The 15,131-nt window shown below is 41.0% G+C and overlaps 2 protein-coding genes across 2 annotated transcripts in view; one reads left to right on the top strand and one right to left on the bottom strand.

Annotated features, from left to right (window-relative positions):
* Positions 1 to 7,478, bottom strand: part of LOC123519217 (elongation of very long chain fatty acids protein 6-like) — a 45,971-nt gene extending 38,493 nt beyond the window's left edge. The window contains exon 1 of the mRNA XM_045280333.1: positions 6,944 to 7,478. Coding sequence (XP_045136268.1) covers positions 6,944 to 7,302 — 359 coding nt within the window. The 5' untranslated portion in view covers positions 7,303 to 7,478. The remainder of the gene's footprint in view (positions 1 to 6,943) is intronic.
* Positions 2,357 to 7,454, top strand: LOC123519219. Its single transcript, XM_045280337.1, has 3 exons — positions 2,357 to 3,023; positions 6,296 to 6,399; positions 7,359 to 7,454. The coding sequence occupies exons 1-3, from the start codon at positions 2,805 to 2,807 to the stop codon at positions 7,402 to 7,404; spliced, it is 369 nt and encodes a 122-aa protein (XP_045136272.1). The 5' UTR covers positions 2,357 to 2,804; the 3' UTR covers positions 7,405 to 7,454.
* Positions 7,479 to 15,131: the final 7,653 nt, after the last annotated feature.

The raw sequence follows: 15,131 nt of genomic DNA on the forward strand, positions 1-15,131 counted from the left end.
TCGATGTATGTATATATGTAAGTATGTATGTATGTATTCAGTAGTCCATTTCCTCATTATAGTTTATTTACATATTTCCACCTTACTCGAGTTTTATCTTTGCTGTACACGAAGTTTGAATCTGAATCCTGACCTGAGCCTTGGAATGTCGATAATTAGAGGCAGTAAAGTCCTATCAGCTTCTCATCAGCCCCGTTCTCTCCAACCTTCGTGAGAAACCTATAGAAAGGCTTGAACAAAAGAAAGGGTTCGAGGAGGGAAGGACTGAAGGGAGGAGAAGCAGGTGGAGAAAGATGACAAAGATGAGTAGAATAGGAAAAAAAAAAAGAGAGAGAAAAAAGTTAAGAATGATATTAAGAGTACGTGAAAATAGTGTCAGTAAATTAAAGGAAAGACAAAACAGGAAAGTTAAATAAGGTAAAGAATGAAAACGAGAGTATGAGAAAGTAGAGTTGGTAGACCGAGAAAGGTAGTACGAGAGTGAAGAACCAGAGGGAGGAGGAGGAGGAGGAGGAGGAGGAGGAGGAGGAGGAGGAGGAGGAGGAGAAGCAGAGGAATGAAGATGAGTAGAAGCCGGAAAAAAAAATATGGTTGAGGACGAAAACGAGAGTACGAAGAGAAAGCAGAGTTTGTAGAAGCAAGATGGGAAAGATGAGAAGAAGGAAGATGAGTAGCAAGAGGGAAAAGAAAAATGAAATAGTGCCACTGATAACATGAGACAAAAAAGGAGAATGAAAAATTAGGAGAAGGAGGAAAATAAGAGGAATAATGATTAGAAAACAAAGCTAGAAAGTAGAGCAGTACTGATAAGAAAAAAAAAAAAGTAAAATCAGAAGGAAAAGAGGGAGAGGAGGAAAGAGATAGAAAATGGGAAAACAATAAAGAAAACCGCTGATAAGAAGGAAACAGGAAATAACCATATTGATAAGTTGAGGATAAGAAGAAGGAAGAGGATGAAGAGAAGGAGGAGGAGGAGGAGGAGGAGGAGGAGAAGTGAGAGGGACGCGGGAAGGAAGGTAGATGAACTGGTAGCAATAAAACTATGGAGATTAACGCGGAAGAGAACAGGAACGAGAAGAAAGGAAGAGGAAGAATTAATGAAGCAGTTCCAGGATAAGGAGGAGGAGGAGGAGGAGGAGGAGGAGGGGGAGGAGGAAGAATATAAAAGGTAAGGGTTGGTCTATCTGTCCGTCATCACACATTCTTCCTCCCTCAAATCCTCCTCCTTCCCCAGCTATTCTTTTTCCTCCTTCTCCTCCTCCTCCTCCTCCTCCTCCTCCTCCTTCATCTCCCTCGGCTTCTCTCTGTCAGGAAAGGAAAGCAAAATCAACGCCTTCACTTGATCCTCTTTCATCTTCCTTAATTAGTTCCTTTCGCTTTCTCTTCCTTCTATTGTTATTTTCTTGGTTGCTAAACTATAAGAGCTTGAACTATTGCTACACTAATCTAACTTTTCCTAACTTAACCCCTTCAGTACCATGCTGCGTTATAATATTCATTCTATTTGCTCTTTGGCGATTTTATACAGCTTTAGAAACTTCGGTGGGGATTGAAATAGTAAAGACTCTTGCCATTAATATCTTGATCTTCATATATAGAATGTAAATAAAACCGTCCAATCATACCCTAATATCATGGTAAAAATGCGCCTACGTATTGAAGGGATTAACATAACATATCCTAACACTAACTTACGAGTAGCAACATCAGAGTAACATAAGCAAGTCCATTAAAGCTAGAATTTTTTAAAAGTATCGGATATCAATGAGAATATGAAGTTCCATTTCTTTTCTGTCTTTTCATCGCATCGGAGAAAAGAAAGAGTTCATCGCGTGTGCAAGATATTGATTTTCTTTAGATACATCAGTTATACACTTAATGTCCTAGGAACTGGCAAAATCTGGCTTTCTGTCATACGCAACAGAGAATGGTAGACTGATTCTGTTTATTTCCTCTGATAGATCACTGATTTCACCCGAACATATGGATATCAAACCTGTCATACACAAATCAACGTATTCTTATTGTTAGACAAGCCCTGACAGCATTTAGCCTTCAATTACAACGAACGTGATTGACAGATTGATTTGCTATTTCAATTTTTAGATCGAGATAAATTAATGGTATAGATTTCCACTCACTACAGAGTCTTTGGTAGAAAAAATGAAGGGACGCAATTCAATTTTCACTGAGACAAATGGATGAGGTATATTTCAGTTTTCACCCAATGCCGTATATTTGGTTAGAGAAGGAAAAAAAAGAACAAATATCTATGCTTGGTTAGAGAATTATATATATATATAAAAAAAAGAAGAGACGATATTTCTTCATCCCATTCGATCGTGGACAAATTTGAGTGACGCAGATTTCTATTTTCACCCAACACTGTGTCTTTACAGCATGAAAATAGCAGGGAGAATCTTTCACAATGACAGCCTGGGACTCTCGCTGACCGTTACGCTGTGATGCTACTTCCATTAGCGGCATTATAGCAAGGAAGCAGGCAGCGTATACTCAGCCAGTCGTACGCAGCTTTCACCTTCAGTCTGTCAGTAACGGATCCACCAGGAATGTTCAAGGGACACGCCTTCCGTAATTTGTATGTTTTCTGTTACTTGTTTTCGTCTTTTTCATCTTTTTTTAAACTTTTCTCTTTCTCAGGAGCATCTTTACTTGTTTTTTTTTCTTCTCATTTACACTGAGGTTTTACTTGAAGTTTGTTAATTTTCACGTATAAATTTTCATAGCTTTACAGTTTTCTTAATTTTCAAGAGAGTTTTGGCGCCTAAGAACGTTATAAATCCATGATCATTCAAAATGTATTCCCTTATCATTACCATCATCATATCATTAAGGTGACATCTTTATACAGGGAGACAACTCCATTGTTCCCTACCTGGCCGGCCTCCGTGGCTCTCCTAGCTCTCAGGGGATACTGCCAGGAAAACACCGCCACTGACTCATCCACATTATACATTCAAATGAAGATCCGTCTGCATTACAACTCGCGTAACCCCAAAACGGTAAGGCTAATTTCCCGGCGCCGTAATCCGTGAATCATTCCTTATAGTGGGCAGCGGCTTTCTCTTGTAGAGTTATTTTAGGAAGATAAGCATGAATACCACAAACGCGCGCACTCTCACACACACACACACACACACACACACACACACACACACGTGACGCACCCGGTTAGCAGACGTCAATACTACAACCCACAATCTATTTTAGAACGCATTAAGGACTTGCAGCTCGCCAGGATACGGTTTGTGTTTAGAGTAGGAAGCGACTTTCACACTTCTTGCGGTGGTGCTTCAGAGAATGTGTCCAGTTATTAGTGTTTATGAGATGCTATGAGATGTTTTTAGTGTTTTATTGCGTTCATCTACAGTAGGAAGTAGATGCGAGATAGGTAAATACATGGTTAGAAACGATAGATAGGTGTAGATAGGCATGTTTTACATAAATGTCTCCTATCTTCTTGTAGTTTCTCTTATTTTCTTATGTTTTAGCGGCAGAAGACACAGCCTTTCACCAAGCTGTCATCTTCTCTCTCTCTTCCTAAATTGGTATAGCACTCGTAGAAGAGACAGGACCTTTTGCTGAGCTGTCTTTTTCTCTCTCCCTCAACTGTTTCATTACTTCACATTAACTTGCACAAAACAGAAGAGCTTGAACCTTTCACTGAACTGTCATATCCCTATCTAAACTGCGTCATAACACTACTTCACATTAACTTATAATAGATGTACGACCTTTCACTAAGCTGGTATATACCATCTCACGGTATTGCAGAGTGCAAACAGACACCCGTTGTGATAGTTCTGATTGACAATAGACATTCACTGTATTCTCTCTGGTTACACTATCTACACTAACTGGTAATAGATTAGATAACACATTCCATTGAGCAATTCTATTTCCTTTACTGAGTGGTAGTGTACGGTAATCAAGTGTAATTAGTCAGTCTAGAAAGAAGACAAAGATTTCTGCTTCTGTTCTTTGCGATAGGTTAAAGTTCTAATTGATGTACGCGTATGCTTGTAAAGTTTTACGATAAAAGTTGACCTGGTGAAGAAAAAGTTATGAGAAGTTGATATTCGTAAAAGTAAGTCATATATCTTCAAGCCTTGTTCTTTTGTTTTATGAGGACATAATGACACATCTCAATAAGTGATAAACGAAACACGATATGAAAAACAAGGAGAAAAATTATGCATAAGGGATTTCATTACTCCGTTCTCACCGTGCGTGCCTTTCACCACCTACTCTTGATTTTTTTTTCTTTCTTTTTGGCGCACTGAAAACCACGCGATATGCCAGTGTGGGAGGAAGCTTAGGTCACTGTCTGAGTATGAACGAGCAGTAGATCATTTGCAATTCAAGGAAACCTTGAGTCTAGTGAAAGTTGGGAGTGCTTGACTAACTGGGACCGCGGCAACAAAAGTTAAATGTAAAATAATTTAGGTAACGAAAGGACAAACAAAACGCTACCACAATCATTTAAGCTTAGCTCCCCATGACATAAGGAAAGCAGGTTAATTAGACCAGTGAGTAAACAACGAGAACGTGGATTTGACGCACGCATGGCCTCGCAAGACTGACAGGCGAGGTGATAGCAGGTCAGCAGCATGCCGGCAGGTTGGCCTCGACTGCAGGACAACCCCTCTGCGCCACCAGTCCACCACACACCGTATTGATCACTTTTTTGTGGCCACGTATACTTGAACGGCGGGGGGACCAGCCAGGAACACACTCACCAATGCTGTTTGAGGGAGGCTAAGAAGAAAGGCGACGACAAAGGTCTTCCCTAGGGCGGTGCGGATATCGGTTCCCTCATGCGCCCCGCGATAGTGACTCAGCGGCTGTGTGGTGGCGTGTTTCGTGCATGCGTTCCCGTGTTTCGGCAGCAAGTCCTTGAACTGCATTTCCTAGCACCGGACACTAATGCTGCGGTAATTGACGGGTATGCTGCTTTATTCATACAATACATCACTCAGCTGTCCGCAACAACAACTTCTAAAACCGTTCGGACTTTGTTATTTTTTTTATCTTTTATTTTTTTCCTAACTTTGTTCTCAGATGTTTTCACGAATATTCATCGAACACCAGTCACGTTTAGTAAACCCTGAAGGAAAACATCAACAACAAAAATAGAAAAGAACATGCACAAGCGGACGGACTTCCATGGGAGACTCCATCACCTGACACACGATAAGGAGAGCAATACATGAGGTAACACAGACGGCGATAACGATAAGCGGAGGGCGTAAACTCATATATAGTAAACGGAATCTTACTGAGCTCACAATCCCGATAACAAATCACGCTGACGAACTGAGACTGACACTGAACACCTTGAGAGAAACACGTTCTTAAGTCTCTCTAAAGGCTGACGTAAGTGTCCAGCGTGCAAGGGAAGAATAGAGCCAAGTGCACCGATGAACCAAGACAACGACGGACTGCGGGTGTGTGTAGCATGATGGCAGGGTGGCAGGAGGGTGCAGAGGGAGGGTAGGAACGTAGGAGGGTGCACAAGGAGAGGGAGAGAATAAGGGAGAGGAAGGCAAGGGGGGTAATGGAGGAGATGGATGGAAGACGCAGAGGAGAGGGAGAGAGAGTAAAGGAGGGATGGGAAGGGGATGTTACCTATGAATAATTACCTGAAATACAATACAAGGGTTTACCTGCTGTCTATTTTCTATTTTTTTCTTTTCTTTTCAGTAGGTATAACTTGCGGGTGGTTTGATAAATGGGGAAGTTACGGAAAGATTTTGTCCTGCTGTGAATTAGAGGATAATAATGATGATAATGATAACGTTGGGAATTAATATACATCTATACACACTAATCTTGCATAAATCTTCGCACCTTTCCAAGAATATTAACGATTTATAGACGTAGAAGAAAAGAAAGGCTGGTAGTATGATCATATTAATCTGAAATAAAAGTAAAAAAGAAGGTACGTAAGAAAGCAAGCAAGCAATGAAGTAAGAAACCAAAAGGACAAACAAAGAAGCCAGGTTATAAAAACAAGGCGGGGAGGAAAGGAACATTCTCACAGACGGGCACTCACTTACATCTTCCACTCATCTAATATTTTCTTCCTTCCTTCCTTCCTTCCTTCATTTCCTTCTCGCTCATTCACTCTCACTGACACACTTTCTACCCACGCCTTTATACATTCACTACTCACCCTTTTACACACTCACCATTCATTCATTTCCGACAGTACCATTTCTGCCATTACTACTTTCCTTGGCATTCATTTTCACTTACTTTTCCATTTCCGCAGCGGGGCAGAAGACAAAAACAAAGTCATGCGGCTCCCCACGTGGCGCAAGGAACGCAACACTGCACAAGAACTGTTGCAGAATTCTTACCTGGCGGCGAGAACAGGTGAGGAAAACAACCACCAAGCAAAAGAAGGAAGTAAAAAAAAAGCAAGATATGATAATAACAGCGAGTTTCTTCCATCTCCTTCCTTTCTCCGCCTTTCTTTCTTTCCCTCGCTACCCCTCACCGCGTCCCCCCATCTCGTATCGGTCCCGCCCCCTCTTATCCACCCCGCGCTCCGTTCCCGCCCCCCAGCCGAGCTACACGCGCTTCCCTTTCTAGAAAATGAGTGTCCTGACGTCAGCGTGTCTGTAGGCAAGGCAGAGAGGCGGAAGGGAGTCAGCCTAGTGTAACGCTATGTTAGGTGTCCTTGTGGTGTTGTTTGTGACGGAATCTGACGCTGACACGAGATGGTACTAAAATAAAATGTACGTTTTTTTTTTTTTTTCTCCACTCACTTTTTTCCCCTGACTATTGTATCCCACCCACTCAGTACTGTGTTTCTCTGGGCTGAGGAAAGATAGGGTTATCACAGTGTTGACAAGACATGCGTGGGTTATCCAACACACCGGAAATGTAAGATTGTGGGGGATTTTGTGGTACTTACCGGAGGCCACAGAGACAGTAGGTGGAATACACGCCGAAGTTGGTGTACACGTAGATTAGTTCCTGCAAGGACCTGATGCCCCCGTACAGGCTGAACACCGCCAGGATAACGTTCCACACAAATAGCTGCTTGCGAAGGTCAAAGGCAGGTCGAGTCTCCATCCACGCTTGCAGGCCGAACACCACGGCCATGTAGGCGCCGACCATGTAGAATACGATGCCCCAATTCTTGTCGAACCACTGTACCCAGTTTCCGCCGTAGAAGTTTCCCTCGAAGGGCATCACCAGGTTATAGGACATGTTGTATAAGGACCGGCCGGCAGCTGCCTCCACGTTCGTCAAATTGATGAAGAAACTCATTTTGTCGTGTTACAGTTTTTCCACGTATTTTCAGACAGTACACTTCCTCGTCACAGGCCCAGGAGTCTATGGCACCAACACGTACGCAATCACCACGGCTAGGGAAGGCAGAGAACAGCTGACGGCCGGGTGGAGAGTGGTGGTGTTGGTGGCGCGGAGGCAGGAGCCGGGAGACTGGCGGTGGCAGGACCCAAGCCCCTCCCGCCTGTGGTCGGCCACCCACCCACCGCTCAGGCTTACCCCGCCGTCGCCCATCGATCCCGCCACGCCCATGGTCGAGAATCCTGGGTGTTGGCCTGCTACCCTCACCCGCAGGGACACTCCCCGACACCTGACTCACGACCGCCCCATAACCTTCCTCGGTCACGCTCACGCATCAGACAACCAGCGATACGTTCTCTATTGGTCGGTGCAGACAACTAAACATGAACGGAAATCAAGCGATAGACGAAAGAAGAAGCCTTATAAAAGAACCCTAAGTTGATTAATGTGTGCGGAGGAGTGAGGATCGCGATGCCTTTCCCCCTTCACAACCATCCACTCGGGCGGCAAAGACAAACAGCGGGATTTCCAACCTAACCTTAACTTCGGTCGTTTAGTTGACTCATTTTACCACTCTGACCAGTTACCTTGCTGTCTCCCGGATCCAACACTCCACAGTCAAGAAAAGGCTACGGCCACCTGCTGTTACCTAAACTCCAAGGCGTGTTCTGCTTTTGTTTCCACCTCGATGAGTATCTTGCTTTCCATGATCTGAACCGCATCAAGATTCAAGCGGTGGATTCAAAGCGGAAGGGAAGAGTTCATTATAGCAGGGTAGCGGAAGGGAGGATGTAGGTCTGTAGGTTGATGTAGGGAGAGAGAGAGCGAGAGGCGGAGAGTTAAACATTGAGTCACGTGGCTACAGGTAAATAATGTCCTGTTGCGTCTCCGGCGTCTTGCTTAGCGGTGCGTCAGATATTCGTTGGCGAAGGAGAAAGTTCCATTAATGTTATTCAGTGCTAGGGGAAGTTCTAAATCTATCGTCGCTGCATATAAAGGAGCGTCTTCAATGTTGCATTCCCTGTGTTGCTCAACTTACTTACAAACACATGTGGAATGTGATACTAAAGGAAAAAAATCATTAATATCATTTGATGTTCGTAGGAAATGTTTGAAAATCTAACGTCCTTGTGTCTCGCTTATCAAACACAGCGCTTGTGAAAGATAAACAATTGTTGAGAGCGTTCTTGTCAGGGCTTGCCTCCGAGCTGACTCTTGACTTTCCCCGTTAGTTTTAAGCTCCCTGATTCTCCATTGCTGTTTATTCTCACACACTGTCAAGAGCCGGCGGCGGATGTATACACATACATTACGGTAACTCCTCAATTAGCCTTCCACGAGGTACTAAAACAAGGGCAAGTGGATAAAAAAGAGGTGTTTCTTGTTCTAATTCATCACGTGTATTTTGCTGAACAGAATCAGATTGCCTCTAATGGATCCTCTATCAACTTGAAGAATATCCAACATGAGATTCGAAACAGATGAAAGTAGATCGTATTTATATATATATATTAAAAAAAAAAAAAAAAAAATTCTTGTTTCCATTTTCGATCACTAAGCGGTACCAGATTGTTTTTATAAGGAATCCAAGTTTTTTTTTTTAACCTTGAGAATCTGCCCAGTGCTGATATTCACTCTCTCCATTACTCTCACCTTTCATTCCTCTTGTGTATCTTCACCCGTCGGGCCGTCATCGCCTCCTGTCATCAGATCTACGAAAATAGTAAGTTTGTCAGAGGAGCGAATCAAACTAAGCCTCGAGAGTAAACATATCGAACCAGTGCTACCTAAAATACCACGAGCTGCCATCAGAATTTGCTAAGTTTGTATTTATAGAACTTCATAAATTTTTTGAGGCCATCGATGTTCCTGACATTTCCTTAGCCCAGGGTATAATGGGCGGTGCATTGAAATGAAAACACGGGTGATATTTTTGTGCCTAGGGGAATATTTTTAAAGGTGGTGAGGTGAGGAAGAACGAGGCTCGGTAGACGGATGGACAAGGAAGCAGGAGAGTTGTGTTGGTTTGAACTAATGTTGACTGCTGTGTAATTGTCTATATACTTTGGGCTTGACCGACTTCCCTGTTTCTTTCGCCTCCATTTTTTTCCCTTTAGTTTCAATGGAATGCTTTACTTCTTTGGGATTTTGTTGTTGCTTTTGGAGGTTAATTAAGGCTGTGTTATTGATGGGTTTTCCAGGTCCTGTTGTTGTTGCTGTTGTGGTTTCCTTGGTTTTCCTGATTGTTGTTTTTTTATAGGAAGTTTCGATGTTTCTGTTATAAGTTCGCATTCAGAAACGCTTTGCTCTCACCACAACTATTTTCAAAGGCCACAAAGATGACCAGTAGGGTTCTCAAGATTGTTTTTCCAGTTTATGATGTAGACATCGTTTTAATCTGTAACCGTAAGAAAGACCTTTAAAAGTAGAGGTGTTGCAGAATAGGGTCCTTGAAGTTACTGTTTGGGTTTGCAGGTTTCGTTATTTCACTGTTGATAGATTCTAAATTTTGCTGTAAGGGTTGCAATAACAAAATGGAAACGTGGGTGCCAGAATAGTTGCGAATTTATATACGTAAAGAAAAGAGTGGAACAGCAAAGGGAGGATATAAAGACAGATGTATCAGATTTCAATACATGCCTTGCTCGCCGTGTTTTCCAATAATCATGTTGTGGAGTATTAACGGCAACTTGCTACCGTAATACACACATATTTCCTACAGAGGTTTTGTCATCGTCATGGAAATAATCTGATGTTTTATCTTTAAATTCCCGTCCTCACAATCACCAGTAACTCACAACGATAACTATAATGAGTCATTCGATTATCTAAGGCAGTGGGTCCCAAACTTTTCCTGAGTACCACTTGGAGGTCTCGTACAGTTACCGCGTATACAATCAATCTTGATGTTAGTTCCAAAAACTCAATGCCACCAAATCAATTTATTCACAAGTAGAACACACAAATGAGCTAACAACAAGGAACAAAACTCAATTTAATACGAGGGATGCATCTGTTTTTTCTTCACCAGCTGATCAATGCCAGATTATCTTGAGTAAGGCAATATATATATATATATATATATATATATATATATATATATATATATATATATATATATATATATATATGTATTTTTTTTTTAAATAATACAAATTAACAAAAAATTGTATATGATTCCGAAAGTACTCATTTACCACATGGAAGGCCTTCGCGTACCACAGGTTGGGAACCACTGATCCAAGGTAATAAAGTTTTTATATCCCCTTTTAAGGCGAGGCTTTAAGGAATCATTATGTAAGAATAGTAACGACATTTTAAAGCTGTTCTCTTCCTTATCAGTGGGTATTCGTTCTTGGCACACGATAAAGACACGAAGCTTTAAAAAGGAATATCATATATGAAAAGCAAATACGTTTTTACTCTATTCCCTGTCATGTGATATTCGTTCTTGACACGCTATTCAGGTTTTGCTATTGAAAGATATTCCCAGTATTCTCAATATCACTGTTCTTGCAATAAATGTAGTCTGTGGACATTGCCAGGAAATTCCTTTTATTTCTTTTATTAGTCATCTTCCTTATCTCTGCCCTATAAGTCGGTATTCAATCTTAGCACGCTTTGAGGATACAAAGCTTTAAATAATTAACAGATATTAAAAGCCACTACATTTTTACTTATCCTATTCCCTGTCAGATGATAATAATTCTTCTCAACACAAACAAAATTTTGATAATGAAAGACATTCCTGTTAACCTCTTCAGTACCATGACGTGTTTCCGTATTCATTCTGATTGGTATTTGGTGGTTTTATACAGCTCCAGAAACTTATGTGGGGGATTGAAATAGTGAAGACTGTGGCCATTACTCTTCTGACCTCCATAGACCCTTCCTAATGTCAATAAAATGGCATAATCGTACACAAATCTCAAGGTAAAAATGTGTCTCAGTACTGAAGGGGTTAATCACGATATCAATTTGTTCTTTTACGCCAAGTTCAGATAATTAGAGAATAGTATTTTCCACGTGTTTCCTTTATCAATTGTCGATGAGAGCATTCCCTTACTAAATGTGGTGAAAGTCAGGATACCACAACAGTACGTGCCATCACTGATAATGTACCGGTAACTCAGAGCTGTATGCTGCCACAAGGAATCGTAATGCGAATTGTCATTGTGCATTAACTAGAGATCGTTGAAATAAGTTGCTGAATCTGCGAGTAATAAAATGTTCTTAGGAGACTGAAAAGTGAATTCTAGCTTACACCTGAACTTTTGCTGCTATTTTTGTTGGCACGATTGTTGATTCACCTGTTATTTGTCTCAACCACAGCTGCAGAGAAAAGAAAAAAAGAGAGAGAGAGAGAGAGAGAGAGAGAGAGAGAGAGAGAGAGAGAGAGAGAGAGAGAGAGAGAGAAAACAAAAAAACAAAAAACAAAAACAAAAAAAAAAAAAAAAAAAACTTAAAACTTAAAGGTTGTTCTTGGCACAAGTTTCACCATTAAGACATACTGCTGATAAACAGGTTTTGAAGAAAAGCAACTGCGACTAGGCCTAACATCACATATTACCATTATTTATCACTGCCAGAGCGCTGACCTCGCATTAACTTATGGTAGTAAAACGAAATCAATGCGGAAGTTTTCTTTAATAATCGTGCTGTATAAGAAGCCACAGAATGCCCAGCAGATGACGAAGATGGCAGGAATTAAGGTCTTTGCTCATTTATAGTATCAGCGGATAGGCTGTTCATCTTTATCTGTGTGTCACGCCGATATGCATGTGAATCTGTTGTGAGAGAACCGTATATGACTGAAGAATTATTAATAAGGAGCATGGATATTCGTGTCGTCCGTGACCAGTCATGCCACGCGATCCTGTACTTACACAGCGAGAGGAATCCAATCCCCCTTCTAGGGTTAACGAATACAATAAATACATCAATAAACTGTTCATCACGATTTCTCTATTATGTGAAAAAAAAAAAACATTACCTTTGCTTTATCTTTAATAATCGACTAAGTTTTGATGAATGTAGATTTCTATGGACAATTATAAGGAATCAGGTTGATGTTACTTTCGTTACTGGAATCGTTAGAACACTAGTAGACATTTCTCACTGGAAAACTTGAGTTAAAATCAATGATAAGTATACTTGAAAACAACAGCAGCTATTGATGTTTCTCTGAGTGAACGGAAGTTATGATTTATGCACTTTGTACAAGGAAATGGGAAAATGAAGTTCCTTTTCGAAGAGTATGAGAGACAACCGAAGCACACAACATCCGTTAAGATTCGAGGAAGGAGGACCATGTGGCTTTTCCTAAGTTCCCACAGCAAGCTAACATTATTCCTATTATCTGGAAGCTTGGAACGATCAAGAGGCCACTAGCAGCAACAGAACACGCTTGGAGAGCCACTACACGTAAGATCTTCCAGCCTGGCATGTAAATATCTGAGGAACATGTGCTGGGGTTCCTCACGTGCTTCCTTGCTTCGCCTTCTGTGCGTGATAGAAACATTTTTACTTGGGGGGGGGGATGTTTGTTCAAGGCTCCCCTCCACTGCGAGGCAGCGCTCAGCAGAGGCGGATGCAAGTTAATATCCATCATGACTGACTAGTTTTTGTGGATAGTTCTGATGTAAAGTTCCATTATTCAAATTCTTACATAGGAATACTTGTGTTTCCGGGAGAGTGAGGGGGATAAGCTTGGCTGGTTAGTTTTTTTTTTTTTTATGGCAAGATTGATTGTTTTTGAGGTCTAAGGTATGGTATTAATGGAGTTTATACATTGGTACGAGTTCAGAGTGTGTTCCCGAGAATACTAGGCTTGGTAAAGGAATGTGGGTACTGGATTATAGCTTTTCTTTGGGGGGGAGGGAGGATTGTTAGCACTGGCCTAATAAAGTCGTTCCTCCAGCTCTCCTTGTTTCCCGGCTCCCTCTTCGCACCTTTCTCTCATTTGACATGACATGGAAATGAAAATATGATAACCAAAACTAACGTTACTCTAAATTTAATCTAACCTAACCTAGCCTAGTTTACTCTGATGCTTTGAATTCCCAGACACGACAGGAAGGAAGAAGAAATCGAAGTCAGAAAAAGAGGCCTTGAGTGACAAGGACAGAGTGGAGGCTAAGTATGGTTGCGTGTTCGTTTCACTGACCGAATGAACAATAATGGTTGTCTAGTGAATCTGAGTTGAGGAGTCACGCCATCACGACCAAGCTTATGACGTGTGTTTTGTTACTTGGTGTGAGAGGCATGTTTAACTTGTATAGGTATAGATTAAAATTTACTTATAAACCATTTATAAATATTACGAAAATGATGAAGAAAGGAGAGTGTATGTGCTTTAATTAAAGAGATCGTGGCTGTGTTTAAGTCCCTTCTTAAAAAAAAAAAAAAAACGTCTAGACATTATTATTAAGAAGAATGCATGCGTTTCTGACTTTTTCTCATTTTCTTTCTTCTCAGGAGTACGTGAAGAGAAATGAAAAGAGGCAAGCGGAGTAAAAGGGAATCCGGCCATGCTCGCACACTCGTCCAGGTGTCATTAGCAACAGGTGAGACGTGATTTCGCCAGTTTTCTTACCTCGGTGACAGTAATGGTGTGTGGGCAGTGTGCTTGGCGGGCGTTGAGCATGCTTTGAGTGTTGACTCGAGTTGATGAGAAAGTTTTGCATGAATGTGGTAGTGTATTTACCTGACAGCTTATTTGCCAAAGTTTATATGCATTTGAATATATTAGGACTGATAATGTATTGTTGGTCGATGATTATATAACGAAAGACTAAAGATGACTGGTTTAGTGAGGCAGCTAAATAAAAAAAAAATCACTATATAATTTTTTTCTTAGGTACCTTTTTCTTAAATCATGACTCGTCTGTCTGAAGTTCATACGAGAAAAGTAAAAACTAAAATAGAAATATAAGGCGAGGAAAAATATTTAGTTCATTAACCTATGAAGTCTAGCTTTCACTTATATATTAGTAGCATTTTTTTACTACAGAATAATTCACCGTTAAACTCCAAATTTTCTCTATTAGTCAAGCAATCACCTTTCACTCCACCCATCACATTCACCACATCAGAGAGAGAGAGAGAGAGAGAGAGAGAGAGAGAGAGAGAGAGAGAGAGAGAGAGAGAGAGAAAATAGTATGTTTGACCAGCTGTTGCCAAGATACTCTCAGCTGGAAATGTAGGTAGGTTGACTTATTTCTCTGCGTCGCTGGGGTGTAGAGTGGAGAGTTGACTGGTGGGGCGCGTGGCTCAAGGTGTGGGCATGTGTTGACAGACAGTCTGCTGCTGAAGTACTGGTGTGTGTGTGTGTGTGTGTGTGTGTGTGTGTGTGTGTGTGTGTGTGTGTGTGTGATCATAAAGGATATTTGCTTGTATTTTCTTGGCTCGTTGCTTTCTTTTTTTTTTTTTTTCATCACTAGTATATTTGATTTGTATACTTATTTATTTTATTTATTTATTTTTTCTGATATCCAATTACCGACTTGCTTCCAGAATGTCATTAAGTTAATTTGTGTTTGTAGCAAAAAGAGAAAAAAAGTTACGAGATCCTACTTGTATATATGTATAAAAAGGATATACGATGCTACTTTGTCTTGGTATTGAGAAAGAAATGTCCATCATAGCCACTCTCTCTCGTGCGCCTACTGGCCACTCCTAACCTTTCCAGGCATCGAAGTACCATGATATTTTCTTTTCTCGAACCAGGAAGTCATATTAGGAAGGGGAACATGGAAGTCAGTGAGATAGTTTTTTCCTGCTTTCCT

The sequence above is a fragment of the Portunus trituberculatus genome, chromosome 45 (assembly GCF_017591435.1).
Source record: "Portunus trituberculatus isolate SZX2019 chromosome 45, ASM1759143v1, whole genome shotgun sequence".
Taxonomy (NCBI): domain Eukaryota; kingdom Metazoa; phylum Arthropoda; class Malacostraca; order Decapoda; family Portunidae; genus Portunus; species Portunus trituberculatus.

What these genes read in the sequence shown, in the direction of transcription:
- LOC123519219 (XM_045280337.1), top strand. Translation starts at nt 2,805, where the DNA reads ATGATCATTCAAAATGTATTCCCTTATCATTACCATCATCATATCATT. An exon ending in ACTCGCGTAACCCCAAAACG is followed by an intron (nt 3,024 to 6,295) that starts GTAAGGCTAATT and finishes CCATTTCCGCAG; the next exon opens with CGGGGCAGAAGACAAAAACA. An exon ending in TTACCTGGCGGCGAGAACAG is followed by an intron (nt 6,400 to 7,358) that starts GTGAGGAAAACA and finishes TCCTCGTCACAG; the next exon opens with GCCCAGGAGTCTATGGCACC.